General features: G+C 37.2%; 1 protein-coding gene across 8 annotated transcripts in view; it reads right to left on the bottom strand.

Moving 5' to 3' along the window:
* The window catches only part of SDCCAG8 (SHH signaling and ciliogenesis regulator SDCCAG8), a 268342-nt gene that overhangs the window by 112652 nt on the left and 132647 nt on the right, over positions 1-23043 (bottom strand). For all 8 annotated transcript variants that reach the window (XM_036863025.1, XM_036863052.1, XM_036863043.1 and 5 more), the window contains one exon: positions 14703-14845. In XM_036863025.1, coding sequence (XP_036718920.1) covers positions 14703-14845 — 143 coding nt within the window. The remainder of the gene's footprint in view (positions 1-14702; positions 14846-23043) is intronic.

Raw genomic sequence — 23043 nt, 5'->3', positions numbered from 1 at the left:
ACTAATGAATTAGCCAAGGGAAAGAGTATTCCAATTAAGAAATTTTACACTGAAATGCTTAAAATGTACAAACATGTACCACTTCAATTATAAGCTATATATTAACACACAGCTCCACTAGTGCTTTGAAAACCTTAACCCATGATATACAAATCAATTCATGTATATTTTAAATTCCATCATTTAAAAAATAAACAATTCTGCTTAAATAATACTCAGATATATGTTGCCAAACAAACACATCATCTATCTAAAGAAATGCAGTTGTATCAATAGGCCAGTTTTGTGAAAGAAATAAACTCATAGGAATTAGGGGAAAATGATACTCTCAATTAAATTTACTCTGTGTCATCTACAGCTATCAAGTACTTGCCCTACCTTCATAAATTGAACATGAAATTACTTTATGTTGAATTATTCACCACTATTTTAGACAACTATATTCTTTAGGAAAAAGGCAAAGCAATGACTCGACTCAAATGTCTTATAAGAAAAAGGAAGATCACTTTTTAGGAGAAAATATATTTTAACCAAAGCACTGTTACAAATGTAAAGCTAAAAGGCACTTTGTTCACAATGTTGCTTTTATAATTCAGAAGAATTACCCCAAGATTTAATCTTACTGCATGTGCTTTTATGAAGTAAAATAAATCAAGTCTGTAAACTTTTCTATATTATTTTTAGAAAAGATAATTAAACATTTTTTCACTGCCACATAATTGAAAACAGGTTTTATTAATAAAATGAGTCTAAAAACACACAATTTAAAATTTGAATCTTCGGTTTGGACTGATTAAATGTAATTTATTTAAAAAGACTTTGTCAGAGAAATTTTTCAGATGCGTTTTAAGAATATTGTAATACTAAATATAAAAGTAAAAACAAAAACCAAAAAACGATAGCTTAAAATCCAAGTACAAAGACATTATTTTTTAGCTCTAATTTCAATTTTATTACTAATCTCCAAAATACTCTATATCCTATAAATCACTCTTAGGTAATATATATAATATAATTTAATATATGGATTTTGAACACAAAATATGAATTCTAAGAGGTGATTTCTCTTTCATCTTCCTAAAACGTAATTTCTAAATAATTCCATTTTATGTGGAAAAAAATTCAAAAATAGTATCTAATTTACCCAGCAAGTTTGTTAACACTGTTCCGGGTATTTTTTCCCTTTAGTGTAATCTGTGCTTTGACGGTAGTTTGGTTACCTGGATCCCTGCTTCTGAATAGCATGGAAAGAATACTGCTAATTTGATCACTTCTACGGTCTGATTTGCTATATAAAAGAAAGAAGTATTAGCAAAATGCTAGTTTAATAGAGGCTGCTTAAATTACCGTGAAGGAACTCTTCATTTTTAGCAAATTGCGTTTGAAAAACGCACTAGTAGGCTTGTTTTGGAAAATTTGTATAATAAGAACATAAATAAAAACCACTCAGTTTAACATCACTGATAGTCACACACAGATGCATGAATGTGCACACACACACACACACACACACACACACACACACACTTTTCCCCTCCATAAATACGTAAGAAAAAGAACAGGGAAATAATACCACGATTACTTTTACAGATTAGCTAATTTAAGGAATTCAAAGACTACTGTTAATGTTAATTTGCTTAATGTATAACATGCTTATTTTATCTCTTAAATAGAAAACACTAGGAAAAAGTTTTAGATAGTTTGCTACCAACACGGGAAACACAAATGTTACAGAAAAAATAAAGAGGCATTGAAGCAATGTTGCCGGGTTGCACTAGAGAACGGGAAAGCCGTTTCTAAGGGCACTGCCAGGTAAAGACCAAGAGCTGATGTCGTTCACATTCTTTAACATCAGTTTTCCTAAAACAGCATAGGGATGTAGGATGGAAGGTAAAATATTTAAACTCCTTAATAAAGAACTGACCTTAATTTATCTACATTCTGAATGAGACTAATAGTTCTGCTTTTCTAAGAACTGAAAATGATGAAAATACTATTATTTTCCTCTGGTTTATTGATTTCTCTGCCTATATATTCATGAAGTCTTTTAATACCAGAGGATATTCATTCTTCCACCCCCTTCCTCAATTACCTTAAGGCAAGACCTTCTTTCAGATGTGGAAATATTTGCAGGACTGCAGGACAAAGAACTGAGACATTTTCATAGAGTTGATCAAGGGGGAAAAACGGATTTGCAAGATTCTGTTAAAGAGTAAGAAGAGACTAAATGACAACTTTAAATCTGCCACAATCATTTACTAATGTGCTGCTATATCAAATAAGTCTAATTTTTTGACAGCACCAAATTAGATTTATTGCAGAAACTGCTGCATAAATAGCATATGGCTATGTTATACCACCTATTTCAAATCCTGGTAATGTTTCCCTTCCCCCTTCAAAATGAATAAATTGAGCCAAGCTACAAACCTCCTGCGAAAAAAGAAATATACTAGTTCAAAAACAGATGTAGGCGATCTGGATCTCTTTGTTAAAGTAATAGTTTTAGCATGAATGTCCCACCTCTATATTTAAAAAACCATGACTCCTTAATAAGTTATTAAATTTAGTAAGTCAGTTTTCTCTTCCATTTCTTTCAGAATGACTTAATTTGATTTTTGTTTTAAGGTTTTAGGTTCTGAATTATGCTTACGTTTTGATGTTCAATCCACAGTTACACGGGGGAAAAAAGAAGGGCGAGTGGCTCTGAATCAAGCATGGCTTAAATCAGGTTATGAGAAATTATTAAGCACAAATGCATGTATCGTATGGCTGCTTTTGGTTTTCATTTGTGAAAGACGTGGTAGAAATCACATCAAAAAGTCTTCCCTAATTTTAACTATAGCTTTGATACTGCAAACTCTTTGATGCATAAAATATATAAAGTGATCATTCCATGTGCCACACTATACACATTAGGACGGCAGAAACGTACAAACTGCAAAAATCAAAGTGCCGTGAAAACTGGGATTGAAAACTCACATGACAATTCCGAGATGGACAATTCTTCCTTTCTCAGTCTCTACCCTGATACCCACCCTACCCCCAACTGTGATGCAATTCAACTCAATTTTTCTTTTTGAACAAAAGTTTCAGTTCTTCCTTAGATGGGAAAGACATTGCAAGGTCTTATCTCAGACCAATGGGCACACCACTGCAAACATCATGGCACTCAGCTACCCCGCAGACTCCCTCTCTGTGGTCAGTCTTCCCAGCTGCCCTATCTGTTACTGTCTGATTAGTTCTGCTAAGGAGCCCCCCCCCTGCCAGCTTTCGGTGCCATCTGTTCTACACAAGATGGCTGCTGCCCAGCAACCTAACACTGCCCTCCTACCTGGCACCCGGCTACCATCCTTACCCCAAAGTGCTAACACAGGTTCTCACTGCTGGCAGAGTCCGGATTTCATTACTACTACTTTGACAAGTGCAGGGTTGTTTGTAATTTCTCTTTTATCCTGATTTTGATGGTACAACCACCTCCCACTGATTCAGTTTGCTTCAGTTTTGTTGCTCACAGATTTTACTCTCCACATTAATCTCCCTCTGGCATGTTACTGCATCTGTTCCCTTTTTTATTATTAATTTTCAAATTCCCACCATTTTTGACAAAAAGGAGGTAATCTACACTCTGTTTCTGCCCATTTCATTTTCTTTAATTTGGAAGATAAGTATGAAAGCATGCCAAAGAAGTTAATTCTCCGTTAACAGTTTATTTTCTGGCATCCCTAAGCCTTTGTATATGAAAAACAGATAGGAATAAATGTTGACTGAATCACAACAACATAGTCGGAACCATTCCTGAATTTAATGAAAAGCAAACATATGAAACAGCATTTTTAAAGTTTATTAGTTATATGAGTTGTCTCATGCTGTCATTCTTCCACTTTTAACAGATAATTCTTTGTGGAAATTAGTCTGAGTGCAGGATCTGAGTTTGGGTACATCTATAGTTCTGACATGGGCTCTATTTTCACTGTAGATTAATTTTATTATTCCTTAATATAATTATCATCTTTCTTCAACCCAAACATTGATGATTAATTCACTTGCAGATGATTGCGAATAAATGCTTTATTTCAGAAATAAGCTAAGAATAGAGAATTGCCATCAGTGCAACAAAGCAGAGCTTAAAGAGCCCCTAGGTTGTGGAGCTGCTTCCATTAGGTCTTGTTTAACAAACAGTTAATATCAGGAATGGCAAGATGGTTTTTCCTCTAAAGACAAAGAGGACTACTTAAGATTTAGAAAATAGGAAGTCATATATTTAACAATATATGTGTCCCTCTTTGTGTCCCTAATTTGTCGTCACCACCACCACCACCTTGCAAAAAAGGACTTGAGTAATTTGATCACTGTCCTAACATTTTCTAGATTGAGCAACACATTGTGACTGATAATTAATTTTACATGAATTCATATTAATAGCATAGGAGTCCCTGAATAGATGAGCAACACCTCAGATTTACAGAAACCTGAATGAGTTTAAATGATTTTCATACTCACATATATCCTCATAAAATCACAGTAGAGATCTGTAGGAAATAAAGTACAGTAGGAGATTTTTCCCAAGGCGACAGAAGATAATCATAAACAGACCTATGCCCAACCAGGTCAACCACACTTCAGATCTGCTATTGGAAGACCAGAAAATCTTGAACACTGCTAAAACCCACTTATAAGGCCCCATCTTGAACACTCCCTACATCTATCTCTTGCATATATTCCAGTAGTGACTTGTTACTTTATTTTATATAATTCTTTTGTGGGTACAGTTATATTTATAACTACTCCCTCAACACAGGGTGCATTCTTTTGGTAAGTGCCTTGGTCAACAATAGGCTTCTTGGAGGTAGTCACACATAGGTGTCAGAGGGATAAGTTACAAAGACACTGGTACCCTCCCTGCAGGAATTCCTTTGACACTCTCCCTGTGCCCCACCCTCCCCATCGCTTGGTCAGGGCAGGGGATGCTCAGCCCTCCCACAGGTGACCTGCGATTGCTGGGGAGAGGCCACACAGACCCAAGGTGAAGCAGTCTTTGCTCAGCTGGTCATCGGCTTTACAGGCTGCTTCCAAACATTTTCTGACCTCTCTTGTACCCACTCTGAGTTCCTGAGTTCAGGGAACTGTCTCCTCTGCTTGTCCAATCTAATAGAGTAGTAGCTTAATAAAAGTTTGTTTACTTCATTTGGGCCCTGGTCCTCCATGAGACATGGCCCGAGACGGGCACTGAGGAGACTGGATATACTCCAAGCCTCCTCTTTTCTCAGCATCCTTAAAACGAGCTTTGATTCCAGGATTTACCAACCAATGAATCACTCTACGATCTACTTGTGGGTATCAGGGAGACATTAAATTACAAGTGAGTAATGCCTAATACTAAGTTGATGATCTTTTATACTTCTTTTAGCTTAAATTAGTATTAGAGAGCAGAGCTTTCCTGCAGAAAATTATTCAGACTTAGGGCTACTAGGATAACAATTCTGCTCTTGCTTTTTTTCTCCTATTTTCATTGAACTTGATGTTCATTGTTTTGAATCAGGCAAGTGGTGTGGACAATGCCTTCTCAGTTTCCTCTGGGCTTCTTCAGAGAATGAATTGGCAGCCACCGCCACCATGCTCCAGGCTGTGGGCCTGTGAGGCAGGGAGAAGAGTACATCCCCAGCGTGGATTTTCATTGCACACACATTCGGGCTTCACAGACTGAGAGAAGCAAGCCAGGGAACGTTAAGCAGAACCTTCAGAGACACATTCCCTGGCAGCCTCTGACTCTAACCTCTCCTGCCCCGGGCCACACTGAGACCAGGGTTCTTAGCCCATCGAACAGGTGGAGCAGAGTGGGCTTGGGCAACGTGGTGCCCACCAGAGCAAAATGAAATGCCTTGTCTTTCCTGGCTCTCTGACAGCCTGTTCCCTCTGATACTGGGTGGGGGAAGGAAAAGAGGACGCAATTTAAAACAGTACCAAGGCTGTCTATTTCAAGACTTGAAGATGTTGGTTGCACATATATCCATTTAAAATTATTTTTGACACGTTCTCTGCTTAATTTATTCATGAAAGGAGTATAAGAAAAAAATGAGCTTAACTTTTAAATGGAAACTTAAGGCTAAGAATTCCTCAATAATTTGGAAAAAAAAGATACAGTTCACTATGGAATAGCAAGAATACATGTCAAGGTTATACCGTTCCCTTCAAATGAAGAGATATTGAAAGCTTGGTCTCTTGACCTAAGCTAGTTGTCACCTGAAGAAGAGTGCAGTTCCTTCTGAATTTTTCACTAACAACAAAGATGAAAGGCACGTTTATCCAGCATTTACAGAGATCTTGTCAAACAGCCTGCTGATGAACTTGGTGCTGGAGACACAGAGATGAAAAAGGCCTGCTTCCTGGCCCATGAACTGAGAATTTACAACCCCCAAAGTATTTCTATTTAGCTTTGAATTATGTTTTTATGCTTCTATGTGAATACGAATCCAGATCACAGGTTCTAGAGTTTGATGGATCCAGTTCAAACTCTGCCTCCTCATTTCCCCTGCCCTCCTTCCCCCTGTGTGACTCCTTGTCTCACCCTTCCAAGACTTGGCTTCCTTGGGCTTGTTGTTCTGACTGAGAAAGCAGGGTGTCTCAAGCTTCTTGCATAAAATATCTAATCTTTTACAAAGCATTAGCTTTGTAAAATGCAAAAAAAAAGAATTATTAGAAACTTTATTTTTAATTTAAAGATACAAAAAAAGAGCACACTGACCATGTACTTGGATATTGCGGCAATTTAAAATGATAAAAACGTTTCCAAACACTCTAACCTTTGGATCTATCTTGCCAGAGTAGTAACCTACAGCCCACCATGGACCACACTTACTATAGCACTGTTGTAGGAAAACAAGGCACAGTGCTTGGCACGTGCTAAACATTCACCTATGCATCCTTTACATCTCTCTTTTTATATTCTAAGAGTTCTTCAAATAAAACCACAAAGCATCCCTGTGGAAAACTGATCATGCTTCCTTGGATTTATGTTGACAATAGAGAAATCTCTCTCAAACCAACATGACAGAGATGGACTCCTCTTTCTCTTTCCACTTCCAACCATCCCTTAGCCAAAGGAAAAAGCAGGGATTGTTAAAAAGACAATAGAAGGGACATCTGCTGCTTTATTTACTCAGGATCCTGACAACCTTCCCCTAGTAAGAGCACCTCCCCTTGCTTAGTACAACTCTTTTCCCTTACTCTTGAGGTTCTGCCAAGGCTGCCAGCCACAGCACCCAAAAGGGTGTGTGTGCACATGAGTCAGCTTTGAAATTTGAACTGAAGGTTCTGAATTGGAAGTGGAGGAGCCAGGACGTCACATTCTTACAGTTTGAAATCAAGGGCATCTCCTTTATGTTTAGTTCAGATTGAAGGATGTGGCTCCATGCTGTGGAAGAACCTGAAAGAATGAGCCAACATTCAGACAGAAGTCGAGCCCTGCGACTGACAGAAAATAACTGCACAATGGTGCCGCCTGGAGTCCCTGGTACAAGAAACCCCGAGGCCCCAGTCGCACCTGGGTTTTACATGGTCTGGTTATCAAACTAATAATTCCCCCTTTTGGGGTTTCTATTACCTCAACCAAAGAGTCCTGACTCATACTGGTAATCTGAGAGGTCAAACCGCTAAGAATGCACTTACCAATAGTTATTAGGTGGAAGCTAAAGGCTCTGGAATGGAAGCCTTAATCACCTCTCCCCAAGTAAAGCACCCATCATAATCGGATAACCTGGTGACTTCTCTCTTATACTCTTTCTCACTTTCAAAAAGATACAAACACTATAGCTCAAGTTGCTATCTCTTGAGGTCATAAGGTCAAATCATCCCATCTAGATCACAAAAGTAGGTCATAGCATGATACCTATTTTATGGACCTCCCTTAGATTTCTGCTCTGAGAAGTGCTTTGAAGCACATACCATTAAAAACATTATTTATGTAAAAGGGGAAATACACATTTTAAAGGTAGACCTGCTGATATAAGCTGGAGCCTAATATGTAATATCATAAAGTAATCTGCCCACATGTATGTAAATGGTAGTCTTGTGAGAGGGATTTAAATTCTATAGCTTTTTAAAGATGTTGGGACATGTCAAAAACAAATATGTGAAGGAATTTCCACTTTTTAATAAAAGCCTCTCTTTCCTCTTGGGTAAAAAAGGAGTGAAGTAAAGGAGAATGATAGCTGTATTACAATGTGTTAAATGACTAAGGCAAATGATGAGCCAAAGGACACTGCTTCTTAGGAAAAGCATAAGCCAAGACTACAATTCACTGACAGGTATTTATATCAGTGTATAAGGGAGCAGCTAATACTAATCTCTATTATAAATTTACGTTACAGATTTTCTTGGTTGTCTTTTAGAAACAATCGCATTAATCCATTTCCCTACTAATTCACATAGAACTACAGCCTGATGGATAACTGTATAGGCTTTGCAAGCAAATTGCTGGGTTTCAAATACATACCAGCTGTGTGACCTTAGACGAATCATTCTGCTTCTTTGTGCCTAGTTGCATCAAATGTAAAACAAGGAAATAATAGTCTGCATCTTACAGGGCTATTGGGAGGGATAAATGAAAAGCACTCAGCTCAGTTCCCAGAGCACAGGAGAGGTTCAGTAAATGATGGCCCCTTGCCTTTAGCTCCTACCTCTATTATTATTTTTTAAAAAGCTACTTCATGTGGCATGGTACCAGCCAGATCCTAAGATGAATATATTCTTAACCTCAGAGACTGATACTTGTATGTATTTAATTTACTCTCATGTATGCATGTGTACCTCCCAAATGCCATTTTCCCCTCTGGAATTTCCCATGAAACTTCCTTCATTTCCATTTTCCTATATCCAAATGCTACCAAGGATGACTAAGAAATTACCTGTCCCTCTGTCCCTGTAATACTTAATCTGGAATCTCCCTTCTGGATCTTATCATTTATCTTACCAACTCTTTGTGTATTTTTTTTCTTCCCCACTAGCCTATAAGCTTCTGAAGGGCAGCATCTGAAGCTATTTTATATTTATATCTCCCATCATCCCTAGCACAGTGTCTTGTAACAGGAAACGTTCCATGCAGAGTGAGCAAATACGTGAACAGATATCTTTAAATGTACTTCGAAGTTTGTTATTGAAAAGAAAGAAGTTGTTTGACTACTACTAGCAAAGACATAACTAGGAAGGGAGTAGCCTTGCTTTTGTTTTCATGTATACTGGGCTATGTATGCTTAATGATCATGTTTATTAGGCACTGGTTTCAAACACTGTCAGAGGGGCCATCTTTTAATTACAGAGACCTCTAGTTTAAAATCCTGTGTGTGTGTGTGTGTATGTGTGTGTGTGTCTGAGGTTTTCAAGTGAGCATATTTAGGGGAGAGGCATACTACACTTTACCAACCCTACCTGAATTGTTAGAATGGTTATCATTTGATTCGGCTATGCTTAAACATATATGTGCATACTAAGTTAAAAATGAAAGAAAAATTACAGAATCATAACATAGTATAATATGTACAAGAAAAATTCCCAACAAAAATTTTCAATCTTATCTCCATGTCATATTTTTTACCCTGATATACCTGATAATACATATATATGTATATATGTATATATTTGCTTATTTGTATATCAATACTGGGCTTTGAACAAATAGTCGTAAACTTGCAATATATTAACCATTCCTATAATAAAGACTTATTGAGCTCCAACTCTTTGCAAAGGGCTGAGGTAGGTGCTCTGAAAAATGTAATGTTAATAAGGCCTCTCCTCCCACTTGAGGAATAATGCATTATAGAAGTGAAGACTAGCAGGTACATAAAAACTTGAGAATATGAATTTATTTTTTTCAGATTTTCATTTTTCCTGTTTTGAGGAATTTGTTCAGTAGTAAGAAGTGCCTTCAGCTCTAAGCAGGAAGGATGATTCAGGGGGAAACATGCTCCCTCTGGCATGGGTCATCAGGGAGGACTACAGTGGAAAAATCAGGATTTCAGGGAGACCTGGAAAAGAAGGTAAGATTACAATAGGGCTAGAGAAGCTCAAAGGGGTATTCCAGATGTAGAGAACAGTAAAAGGGGAGAACAGTCCAAAAGTTGAAGGAGGGTTGCATCTGCTTAAATCACATGCTGGAAATCAGCGTGTGAGAGGATGAAACTGGTAGCAATGAAATAAAACCAGAAGGTTGGGAGCCTGTCAGGCAACCTTAAATGCTGAGTGGTCTGGACCTTCTACAATAGCATGGCACCAAGGAAGGTTTTGAGAGCAGGTAACAGAGTCAAGACAGTGCTTATGGATATCCACTTAGCAGTGGTTGGCACAAGAGATTGGAAGGATGTTAGGAGAGTATTTTCATAACCCTTATGAGAAGCTGGCAGAGCCTAAATTATGATGAATGTAAATGGTGGGTAGGAAGGACATTTCTATGAAATCTCTTTGAGCTTCAAACTAAGGAAACATCTTAAACACAGGATACTCCAAGCAATTTAAATACATAATGTCCAGAAACAGGAATTTAATAATGCATTGTCTTAAATCATTGTTAGAATCATTGACTATCAGAGCTGGAAGGAAACTTGATGATCTAGTCTAACCTAATTTTATAGGTAAGTATGTGGGTTCAAAGAATTAAGTAATTTGTCAAAAGTTGCAAAGGTAGTGAATGCCTGTTAGAAGATACTATAACTCAGTTTCCTTAACCCTAGGATACCTACCAACCGCCACACCCATACCCTTAGTAAAGTGTGTGGTTTTAATTGTTACTTCACCAAAAGCATACTTTGAATCACTCTTTATTCTTTTCTTACACACTGAAGGTCCCATTTCAGTCTCCTTAGCTATTCTTCCACTGTACTTGAAAACATGGTCCTCTCCACGTGCTTTCACCCACTCCTTCGGCTACAATATCTTTACGTAAAAGCATCCAGATCTAAACCTCTAGTCCTGATCTTTCTCCTCACGCTAGATCTACCCTGGACATCTTCATCGGAGTTCCGAAATAAAACATAGTCTTTCCTCTGCTACTCCTTTTACATTCCCTAGTTGACTTAATGGATCATCCAGTTAACACAGGCTAGAAACTCTGGAATCACCTTTAATTGTAGCCTCTCTTATCACTACCTTAAATGCCTCCTGAAGATGCTATTTCCTTTCCATTTTACTGGCTCAGTCACAGCTGAGGACTACTACTGTACTTATATCCTAATTGGAGTCTCTGCCAATCATCTCTTCCAGAACCAATCTGTTTTCACAGTGCCTTTCAATTACCTTCTTTAAATACACATTGGATCCTATCATAGTTCAAGCTCTCTTGACTTCTTACTTGAGCTAAACAGCCTCACAACTGAGGAACTGTAAATGTTTTCTATAAAGGGCCAGATAATAAATATTTTAGGCTTTGAGGACCATACTCAATTCTGCCAAGGCAGTGCTATACATAATACATAAAGGATAATCATGGCTGTGTCCAATAAAATTTTACTTATGGATGTATAATTTTTATGTGTCACAAAACATTGTTTTTCTTTTTTCCCCCCAACCCTTTAAAATTACAGAAAACATTGATAGCTCATGGACCATAAAAAAAGATGATGTGCCAGATTTGGCCTATGGGCTGTAGCTGCCACCTCTGTCCTAACTGGCCTTCTTGTCTCCTACAACAACTCTCCAAGTTCACTCTCCACACAGCTGTCTGAGTCAGGATCCCAACCCAAAAAGTTGATCATGTCGGCAGCCCTGATTAAAGTACATCAAGAGTAACTCCAGAATATGGCCCACAAGACCCCTCCTCTGGTTCCTCTCCCCTTTCCAGGTTTATCTCTTGCCAAACACCTAATGTGACTGTAGAGTTTATATTCCCTCCCATCTTTATGTCTTTGCATATATTGTTCCCTCTACCTGGGCTATTCACCCCACCTTTCTCCACTTTGAGGACTCCTATTCATGAACTCAGAAAGCTTTCCCTATCACCTTCAGCTGCAATGCAGAATGAGCCAGTTCTCCTTTATATGTGCTCCTGTGGTAATCTTCACTTCTCTATTTACACTGTTATCACACTCTACTATAATTGCATATATAGATCTGGCTCCTTAGTAGAGTGTGAACAACCTAAGGGTAGGAACTGAGTTTTTTTTTTCTCTCTGTGTCCAGGGCCATCCAATATACTTAAAAGACAGTAGGTGCTCAATAAATACTTGTTAAATAAGTGAATGTTATATTTACTAATTGGGTCCTTCAATAAATGAATTTCTATTTTCCACTTTTAAGTCCAATTAGACAATAAAGAGAAATTCCAAAAAAGTGGCAGGTTATTTTTCTTTCAGATTGGCCTATGGATTTCTACTCCAGTTTTAATTGTCTTTGCCCTAGAAGATTTGAATCCTTATTTTATCATTACTTTATATCATCTTTTTCATATTTAATTTTAAACTCTGTTTAGAATATGCCACTCAAAATATTTAAATTAAGACTAAATGAAGCACTACCTGTGTGGGATTTATTTATTTCAGCTGGTTTACACTGAAAAAGAAAGACGTGAAGTTTCCCAGCCACACACTTGAGTATATGAATCAATAAAGAGTGGTGAGGGGAAGCAAACTCTAAAAAACCCCAAATTATATATCAGAAATATTTAGCCCAACAACCAAGTCACATTTTCAGTGCAAAAGAGAGATATACACAGTTCCTTCCATTTTTTATTGTCAACTTTAAATTTATGAATGTGGATTTTATAAAACATCAATATAGACTAAGTGTAAAATGCTTACAAAAGAGTACTACATTTAGAAAATAGGTAATTAAGTTTTATTTTCTATAAGACTAAGTTAAATTTTGGTAGACTTGTAAATAAAGCTCAATAGGAAAAGCTTTCTATGGAACCAAACAAAACCGTTTTTCTTAAGAACAAAGGAATTAGTTACCACCAGTCCATTTTCAGCAGTTGCTGCATCTTAATATGCTTTACTTGCAAGAAATGGATCTTGTCAGACAGTACAAATTGATACTGCACAGGAAAGCTCTCTATGGACTTTGACTTCAGAAATTAACTCTCTGAATAAGACAGAATGGCAAAGGGGACAAAACCAGCATTAATATTTATTTATTGAAGCTCAGCCACACTGAGACATTAAAAGCTGTCCTATTTCTGTGGGTTAGTGGTACTTAGCACACAAATTGTTGGTTCTCAATAGAAGTCTGACAGAGAAGAACTATTAACTATCATGATCAAGCTAAATTCCAAAACTTCTAAGATTAAATAACCATAGGAACTATGTTAACATTACATTCTCAGTTCTACAATGACAATACTCTAAATGGGCATTAAAATAATGGTTATTATTCTGCAGTATTAAGCAATTTTTTCTCATAAAAGTGTTTCATCTCTTGGGATTTTTCCAGATATCACACATGTATAAATGATTTGTTTTCTTTCTTTCTTTTTTTCCTTTCTCTCTTTCTCCTTCTTTCTTCTCTTTTTCTTTCATTGTTTAAAAAGGAAGTTGGCAAACCATTTGGAATATTATCATAACAAAATGTTTTTAACCAAGTTTGATTTTAACAGAACTAGAGGCATCTTAACACTAACCCAAAACTTTGGGAGGTTCACCAACCTCTAGAATATTTTTTTTCTCCAAATGCAGGCTGTTCAAGTGGTGCTTTTCTCCATCTGTTATCATACCGTGCTCAGAATTACATTGTCATATTTAATGTAAAAGGGATCAGTCCCCTTTCATAGTTTAAATTCAACATATTACTATGATTAGAAGACCAGTGTTTTTCTAATTTATGAATAAACCAAATTTTATAAACTTACATGTGTATTTAGACAAAGTTCTCTCTAAAAACTGAGAAACTCTAAGAACTGAACAAACCCAAAGCCTTGATCTGAAAACTGAAAAATTGTACTAAAACTCAAAGGGAAAAGAAACCCATTTATATGGTAATGTGACTTACCTACAATTTCAGTTTAAATTTTTCTCTGTGTATATTTATGTATGTGTATGTGTGTTTTCAGTACAGCAAATTGCCCAATGTTTACTACCTAAAATGTCTTACTGTAATTTAGGGCTGAGCTACATGTTTACTAAAGTTTTATGACAATGATAATCACATCACAATATCTCATGATGGAAGCAATGTAATTTGAAACCACGATAGTATAAGCATGCTTATAGTAATGGTTTAAACATGAACAGTGCTAATCAATTTCATCTCTAAATTTTACACCTCCTTAGGACTCAGGTTGCTTATTTTGTATCAGTTCCATCTCAGTTTGCATCTTAGAATGTCTTTTACTTTGTCTCTTTCACCACTGACAGTATCTGATTATATTCCTAAATATATTCCTCAGATACTTCAGTTCAACATTTTTATTAGACACAGAATTAACAGAAGAGGTAGTGTAGTGGTAGAAGAAATATGTCATTTTGCTTATATTGATAGAGAATCACCTAAATATTTGAGCACTGTAGATGAAAGGTTTTGTAATATATCAGTAATTCCCTGCCACACTTATCATTCACATGTCTGGGTGTTTTGCTTACCACATCTCCACTTTTCTTAATATGCCTAAAAACTGTGTGTGAATTGAATGACTAAGACTTAACTCTAACAACTGTTTGGAAGCCTGTGGCAAAAATCAGTGGAATGAAATTGGTGCTATGGTGCATAATGGGATTAGGCAGTACCTGGTGAGGTGCAGTTGGTGCTCAGATTTGCCCAGCAGTTCTGTCAGTTTCAGGCACTCCTCTCCGGCCCGGGTTGCCTTCTGCTGCTCCTGTTCCAAGTGCTGCTTGCTTTCACTCAGTTCTAAACTCAATTTCTCTATTTCCTTAGGTAGAGAGAAGAGGGAAAAAGCATCCTATAAAATATATGCACTTGAATTCCAAATTATCTCATTTTTATTTTTGCCATGAATTTTAATGTGATGAAAAATTATTAGAAAATTTAGGCTAGCTTCCATTTTATGACAAAGGGAATTAACACAGCCAAAACTGCACATTAGTGAGGATTTTTCAGATCGTAAGATTCAGTCTAATTTTAAAAATGAAATGATTAAATGAGAATAGTCAAAATGGATAATCTGCACTTTGAATCTAAGGCTCAGTCCCTTTAAAAAATAATACGAACTTAAAAAGTCACTATTTTTAAAATACAACATTTATGTTTGTGAGATTAGATCAGACATGTGCAGTGATTTACATCAAATATGAGACTCTTTTTTTTAAAAGATACATTTATGGTTTCATTTGGATGTTTTGAAAACCAAATTAGATCGTAAAATAATTTAAGATATCTTTTAGAAAAATGTGAGGTGTAAAAGAAGGCATCATTATGATGCACAATATTATTTGGAAAAAAATAATTTAGGAAAAAAATAAAGCATGAGAACCTTCAAGCGTTTTGAATGTATGACATTTCTGAGCTAAAATAATATTGCATTATAATTGCATTTTAAAAAGGCAACAAAAGCACTCTAAGATTAATAAACATCTAAAATATATGAAAATTTATGATAGTTTATTCTTTGGTCTCAGTATGAAATTATCCTTTTTTTACTGAAACTCAAATATTTCAAAGCAAAAATATGTTACATAGGACATAGTTTAGATAATTTATACATTAAAGTACAAATATTTATTTATCATGGAACATCCATAATTTAAAAAAAAAGAAAATAGAAGAGATAAATATTCAGACTACTAAAACAAGAAAAACAAAAAAGGGGAAAGTAAAGGGTTGAAACGTTTTCAAATTCAGCAGAAAGCAAGAAGCAATTTTAATACACAAAAATGCAATCCACTCTTGGAAAACAAAACCATGTCTAAGTAGAGTTTTAAACTTGGTATTTAAGTACATTCTAATTTCCTCATGTCATTACTCAATATTCTGAACAATCTACAACTATATTTAATATATCAGGCAGGATAAACTAAATAATTTATTTTTCTACATTTATTACACTACAAATATTCAGTTTATCCCCATCAAAACTGTACATTACCAACAATATAATAAAACAACTTACTATAAGTTATTTATTTTAAAAAAACCTAAGTAATAATGAGTATATTGCTTTCATTCAGAGTAGATTTTCTATATCTTTCAGATTAGGATACTAAGTGAAACTGGTTTGTTTAAAATATTTTTAACCGTTAAAGTTATATCAGTATATTTCCATTCATAACTAAACATAATTAAAGAGATGGAAAAATATAATAGAAAAGTCTCCTAAGTTTTGTCTAACATTTATGAAATTAACAAAAAAGCAAAGAAATATAGAATTGGAATTATACATTAATTTTAAAATTTAAAAAATTCATTAATTAATTTTTTTACACAGTGCTATATGCAAGAATCTATACTAAATATTATGGTGGACTCAGAGAGTTTCCATCTCTACACTCAGGACTTAACAATTCAGTTGAGTAAATGAGACATAAACACACAAAAAGACTATCAAAATACAAAGCATATAAAAAATAACAAATGAGACTTAGAGAAAATCTGTGCTTCAGTAGGCCAGATTAGGGATACACTAGCATGGGCAAGAAAAGTGGGAAAGAAGGTAAGGCCACATAAACTCATGGAATGATAGATTAGAACAATTATGAAACATCTTGAATTCTAGATTTATAAAGCTGTATTTTTCTTATAGAGAATGAGGAAAAAATGGTTTAAACAGGTATGCAATATGAGAGCAGAGCTTCAAAAAACGGGATCAATGTGTATGATCATTAAAGATAGTAGAGACTGGCAGTAGGGAGACCACAAAAAGACAGGTGCAATACTCCAAACATGAGAAGTAGAGACACTTAAAACAGAAGTATAAAGAGAACATGATGAGTATATGTAAATATCAATAAAAGGAGAGCTATCAGGAGACAACAAAGAATTTTGAATTGAGAGGATACAAAAAAATGACAGAAATAGAAAACGTATAAAATTCCAAACTTTCTTCAAAAGAAAAGGTGCAAGGACTTCCCTGGTGGTGCAGTGGTTAGGAGTCTGCCTGCGAATGTAGGGGACACAGGTTCGAGCCCTGGTCCGGGGGGATCCCACATGCTGCGGAGCACCTAAGCCCGTGTGCCACAACTCCTGAGCCTGCGCTCTAGAGCCCACAAGCCACAACTACTGAAGCCAGAGCGTCTAGAGCCCGTGCTCCGCAACAAGAGAAGCTACCGCAATGAGAAGCCCGCGCACTGCAACAAAGAGTAGCCCTCGCTCTCGGCAATTAGAGAAAGCCCGCGCACAGCAACGAAGATCCAATGCAGCCAAAAATAAAATAAATTTAATTAATTAAAATAAAAAAGAAAATGTGCAACAATTTTTATAAGTACTTTCCAACAACAACGTATGTAACCTTACATTGGTAATTAGGTTTTAAGTATAAAGCATCTGCTTTCTTAATCTCATGTAATAAAAAGTCAGAGGCCACACTGAAAGTCAGTCAAACATAGAGATAAATAACATGGGCCCAAAAGTCAACACAAATCAGGGTTTCAGACACAGCTCTGGCACTTTGCAGCTCTGTGACCTTGGACAAGTGACACAACTCTTACCAGTTTCTTCAGTCTAAAATGAGAGTGATAACTCTAGCAAGCTCCTAAAACTACTGTGAAGATAAAATGAGATGGTGAGTACTTAGCAGAGTGCCTAGCATATAGTAAGAGCTGAAAAAAAGACAGCTAGTATCATTACTACTGATTTTTCTCTGTCTTTCAAGAAGAGCAAAAATATAAGTAGAAGAAAAAGACCTGCCTAAGGATATATAGTTATCACTGTGGACTAAAGAGTTCTTGATTTAGTTCAATGAAATTTCCGGATAAAGTCCTATTTTGGAGAAAACTGAATAAAACTTTATTATAATTTCAAAATGCAAAAAGCATTTTTGCTAGGAAGATGGAAAATTACTGCCTGCTTCTGATTATCTGTGCCAGAGAAACAGCTTATTGGTGCAGATAATCAAAATCAACAAATAATCTAACCAGCTGGACCAGGGCTCAACACTTACTCCCTGAGTCAGGAAAATCTGCCATGGCACCAACTCCAACAGTTAGAAGAGGAATCTCTTGCCAGAAATGCCATACTCCCACTGGCAGGGTAACCCTTTGCCTCACCCAACTAGGTCAAGGCTGCTTCCTTGGCTGTATGTAGTGGCTCAGGGATTAAAGACCAACAACAGTCGTAGGCCAATTGTACACTACTCTCAAAGTACACTATTAACCTGCAATGTACAATGCAGTTTGATATGGCCATCTTTTGGCTAACCAGGCAAAGACGAGTCCAGATAGCTTTACAATGTACCAAAAGATACACTTCAAGTCATGAATGTAACCACAGGAATAACTAAAAGTAGAAACTGTTAAAAGTGGCTACCTTAGGAGAATAGTACCAAGGATGGGATGTAGAGAAAGGGAGACTCATTACTGATCATTTATAATCTGTAATGTACCAAATTTTCTTATTAATCATGGTAAACTTTATTTTAATTATTTATTAGATTTTCTTATCAAAGTAATGTGCCTAATTTTAGTCAAATAGTACACCCATCTCCAAGCCTAATCCTCAGTGACACACAGTATCCACCCCTGATATTTATCTTCATGCTTTTAAATAACAGACTTATAATGCTATCCCTTGATTTTGCTACATTAGACAGCAACTACTGACTTCCTATATTAAAAAAGGTAGTGATTTAGCTCTCTTATACCACCCAATATACCTGCGTCACCGTCCCATATAACAATTTTGGTTAAATCATTAGTCAGTAGTTCATTTACATTATAATGATTTTAGAAATATTATTCACTACTGAGACAAGCATTATTCTGCTTAAATTAATTTTCTTGTAAAACATTTTATTATTTATGTAGAATTAATTGCTTGCTTTTTAATAGTTATTTTTCTAGGTAAGTAACATTTTTCCCCAAATGTTCAAACAGGTCACTCAAATACCCATCAATAAATTTTTTTCAAATAATGAAACATATCAGATAAATCATCAGTTCCATTAAATTATTTTCCTAGATATATCCTTCTTGGTGACTTATGTCTGGCCTGGTTGATCTCTGTCTTGGTTAAGCCTTACCCATGCTCCTATTAGAGTTTCCTATTTTCTGGGTTTTAAGTCATCCTGTTTTACAGTTTACTTCCTTTTTTGGTTGAAGTACATTCTCCAGGTAACTTTCACAAGAAAGGTTACATGAATAATACATTTTCAAAAAGTATCTGTATGCCTGAAAATGCTGTTATTCTATGCATATACTTGATAATTTGGCTAGGTATGAATATCTATGCTGACACCAATTTTCATTCAGGATTTTTAAGGGAGTACTCCACTGTCTTCAAGATTGTAATATTATAATTTAAAAGCCCTATGCCATTCTGATTCCTAATACTTGGTCTATGATTTGCTTTTTTGTTTCTGAAAGCTTTTATAATAATTTTTTTCCCTGGAATTTTGAAATTTTACAATGTTAGACTTTGGGATGGGCCTTTTTTCATGCATTGTGCTGGGTTTTCAGTAGGCCCTTTTCAATCTGGAGGTTTGTTTTCTTTAGTTTGAAGAAATTTTCTTGTACTATTATTTTAAAATATTTTGATGCTATATATTTTAATAATTCCTCTTCTTGGAACTCCTGGACATTGGTTTTTGGCTCTGTTGAATTGATCATCTAATTTTCTTATATATTCTCTCTATTTGTTTTCTGATTCTAACTTCTGAGATAGTCCCTTGACTTCATGTTCCAAAAATTCTATTGAATTTAAGAAAAAAATGTTAGCACAGTTTTCATTTCCATGAGCTATTTCTTTTTTTCATTGTTTTTATATAGCATGCTATTTTTATCTTATTAATATAATATTGTATGTCTCCATTAAAATATTAAAGTATTTTAAATGTTCTCCTCTGCTAATATTGCCTCAGTTTCCTTTTTTGCTATTTACGTGTTTTAGACACTCTATTATATAAGAGGCTTTCTTCAAATACATAGTGATACTTGGCAGTCTTTTCATATTTGAGAATGAAGTACTTAAGAAAAGTTTGGATGAAACGATTTTTGGGTAATGTAATAGTTTAGATTATTCTTCAGCAAATATTCACTTCTATCACCCTTCCACTGGGATTGGAATACGCTATCTCTCCCCAGTGACTTTGGGCTTAGCCATCTGATTTCACTTGGCCAATGGAATTTTCATGTCCATAATGAAAGCAGAAGTCATAAATATATTTATGTGGTTTGACTTTGTTTTTATATTCTGGTGATTCTCCATGAGAAAAGCATGCCCTGGATAGCTGCTGCCCCTTTTGCCTGGACCACACAATAAATACATGTGGATCAGAACCAAACCCAAACCATAGCTAAGACAACCCACAACCCACAACCTGAAGCAGAGCCACCCAGTCAAATGCAGCACAACAGATCAATCATATTCTAGCTGACCTGAAGACTGATGAACATGAGCATAAATGATTGCTATTGTAAGCCATGAGTTTCTTCAATATAAAATAATTGACAAACCACTCTTAAGGAACAAGGAGTGCTACAACTGTATATCATCTTAGAATTTATTTCATTTTTGAAACAACTGCATGAAGCATATAGGGCAGGTATCCTTGTTTATACAAATAAGAAACTGAGGGTCAAAAACATTGAATGATTGTCCAAAGAAGTAAATCTAAGTCTTGAACCAGATGTACTGACATTGCTCCTCCATACCATATCATAAATTAGACAATAGCTTTTAATCTTTTTCTTTTCTTCTCTTTTTAACCAAGATCCATAGTAACAAATCCATTTTACATCACAATTTAGAAACATGCACACTCTCCCACATATATGTATAAATGTAACTATCATTTCATAAAACAATATTAATCCTCATTATATGTGAACCACTCAGATATTTCCTATTCCTTCTTATTTTATTCCACGTTTAAAAAAAAAAACTTTTGGTTTCACCCCATAAAATCGATTTCATGATGCTACAATTTAAAAAGCAGGGAAGGAGTCAAGATGGTGGAGGAGTAGGAGGCGGAGGAGTTCACCTCTCCCCACAGATGCATCTACAAATGGACAATTCTCACACAGCACTGGCTGAACACTAGCAGAGGACCTCAGACACCTAAAAGGACAAGAAAGACCCCTGTGTAACTGGGTAGGACAAAAGAAGAGGAGAGGAAGAGGGACAGCTCCCTGGGGGGGACCTGAAGGAGAGGAGAGGGTCCCGCATCTGGGGAAGCCCCCTCACTGGCGGGGAGATCAGTTGGGACAGAAGGGAGCATCGGGGGCTATTAGAGGAGAGCCCAGCAACTGGTCAGTGGCAGGCAGGACAGAGTGAGACCTACACAGATGGTCCGTACCCCAGCCTGAGATGTGTGTCCGCTGGTGCAGACAGGGCCTGGAAGCTGGAATGTGGGGTTTGGAAAGCAAACCCAGGAAGAGGACTGCTGTAGGCTGCGAGGAGACAGCCTGAGGGAACAGGAGTGAGGCAATCCGCAACTGGAATGCTTGTGGAGGAAACCCTGATGGCCATAGAAGCGAAGCACCATTGTTGAGTGACACGCAAGGGGCGGGGCCGCCACTGCAGCCTCTCTCCCCACGCACCGGCCCCTGCCTCCATGGGCACTAGGAAGGGCTCCCACCCACGGTCACCTGCGACACGAAGCACCCTGTCCCCCCCCGAGGTCATCTCTCTTGTGCATGTGGCCACAGGCTCCCCCACGCATCCGTCCCCACCAGAGCTCCCCCGACCCAAGAGGCTGCAGCCTTCTCCTCTGCTCCCCGTCCCCACCACAGCGGCCACGTTCACGACCCTGGCCACTGCCGCCTCTGCTGCCCCTCCTCGCCGGGGCGGACTCGTGTGCTCCAGGACAGCCTCGGGAGCAGACCTCTATGGGGCTGGAACGACAGCCAGGCCCCAGGGGCCGTGCAACTAAGGAAGAAAAGCTGAAATCTCTCCTCCCTGCTGCGCAAACCATGAATTGACACCGCCCCCACTGGCTTTGTAAACTCAGTGCCTACAGAACATCTGAATGGACATCCAGTGCTCCTGCAGCCATGACGGGTCTAGCTTTAGCAGCTGTAAACTTTGCGGGCACAAACACATGGGGGTTGGGCCAGGCCAGAGTCTGAGCTGCTCCCATAGCATCCACCGCGGGTCCAGATTCATGATTACTGCAGTCCTGGGACCTGACTTCGGTGGATCTACGCTGGTGGCCTGGTGAAAACAACGTCTGAGAGACACCAGGGCCAATTGCCGGCATACCCACAGTTAAGGCGGGGCCGAGAGCAGTGTCAACAACAGTGTAATCTGAGAGATCGCAAAACAGGTGAAAGGCGACACAACAGAGCACAGCCACAGGTGAACAGGTCCAGAGAAGGAATACTCAGTGGCTTCCCTCCCAGTGAGAGTGCTCCAATCCTGCCCACCTCACACCGCAGATCAGAAACACAGCTAAGAAACAGATCTGGGGGCCTCTAGTCCAACAACTAGGGAGCAGACCCCACGCCTGACAGGGCAGTGACAACCACAGAGCAAAGGGGAGGCCCTGCTCAATATCCAGTGCAAGCTCTGGTCACCATAACATCAGTCATACCTCCTGTAAAGGGGATAATGGCCAGCATACACTGAGGAAAGAGGTGGCAGATATGTATACTAAAAATAATCCTCACAACAAAAAAGCTACTATACGCCAATAAAATGGACAACCTAGAAGAAATGGACAAATTCCTAGAAAAGTACAAACTTCCAAGACTGAACAAGGAAGAAACAGAAAATATGAACAGACCAATCACAACTACTGAAATTGAAACTGTGATAAAAAACTTCCAACGAACAAAAGTCCAGGACTAGATGGCTTCACAGGCAAATTCTGTCAAATACTTAGAGAAAAGTTAACACTTATTCTTCTATTCCAAAACTATTCCAAAAAATTGCAGAGGAATGAACACTCCCAAGCTCATTCTACAAGGCCACCATCATCCTGATATTAAAAGTAGATATGATATCACAGAAGAAGAAAAT

Source organism: Balaenoptera musculus, chromosome 1 (genome assembly GCF_009873245.2).
Source record: "Balaenoptera musculus isolate JJ_BM4_2016_0621 chromosome 1, mBalMus1.pri.v3, whole genome shotgun sequence".
Classification (NCBI taxonomy): Eukaryota; Metazoa; Chordata; class Mammalia; order Artiodactyla; family Balaenopteridae; genus Balaenoptera; species Balaenoptera musculus.
This window is presented reverse-complemented; position numbering and strand designations above follow the sequence as displayed.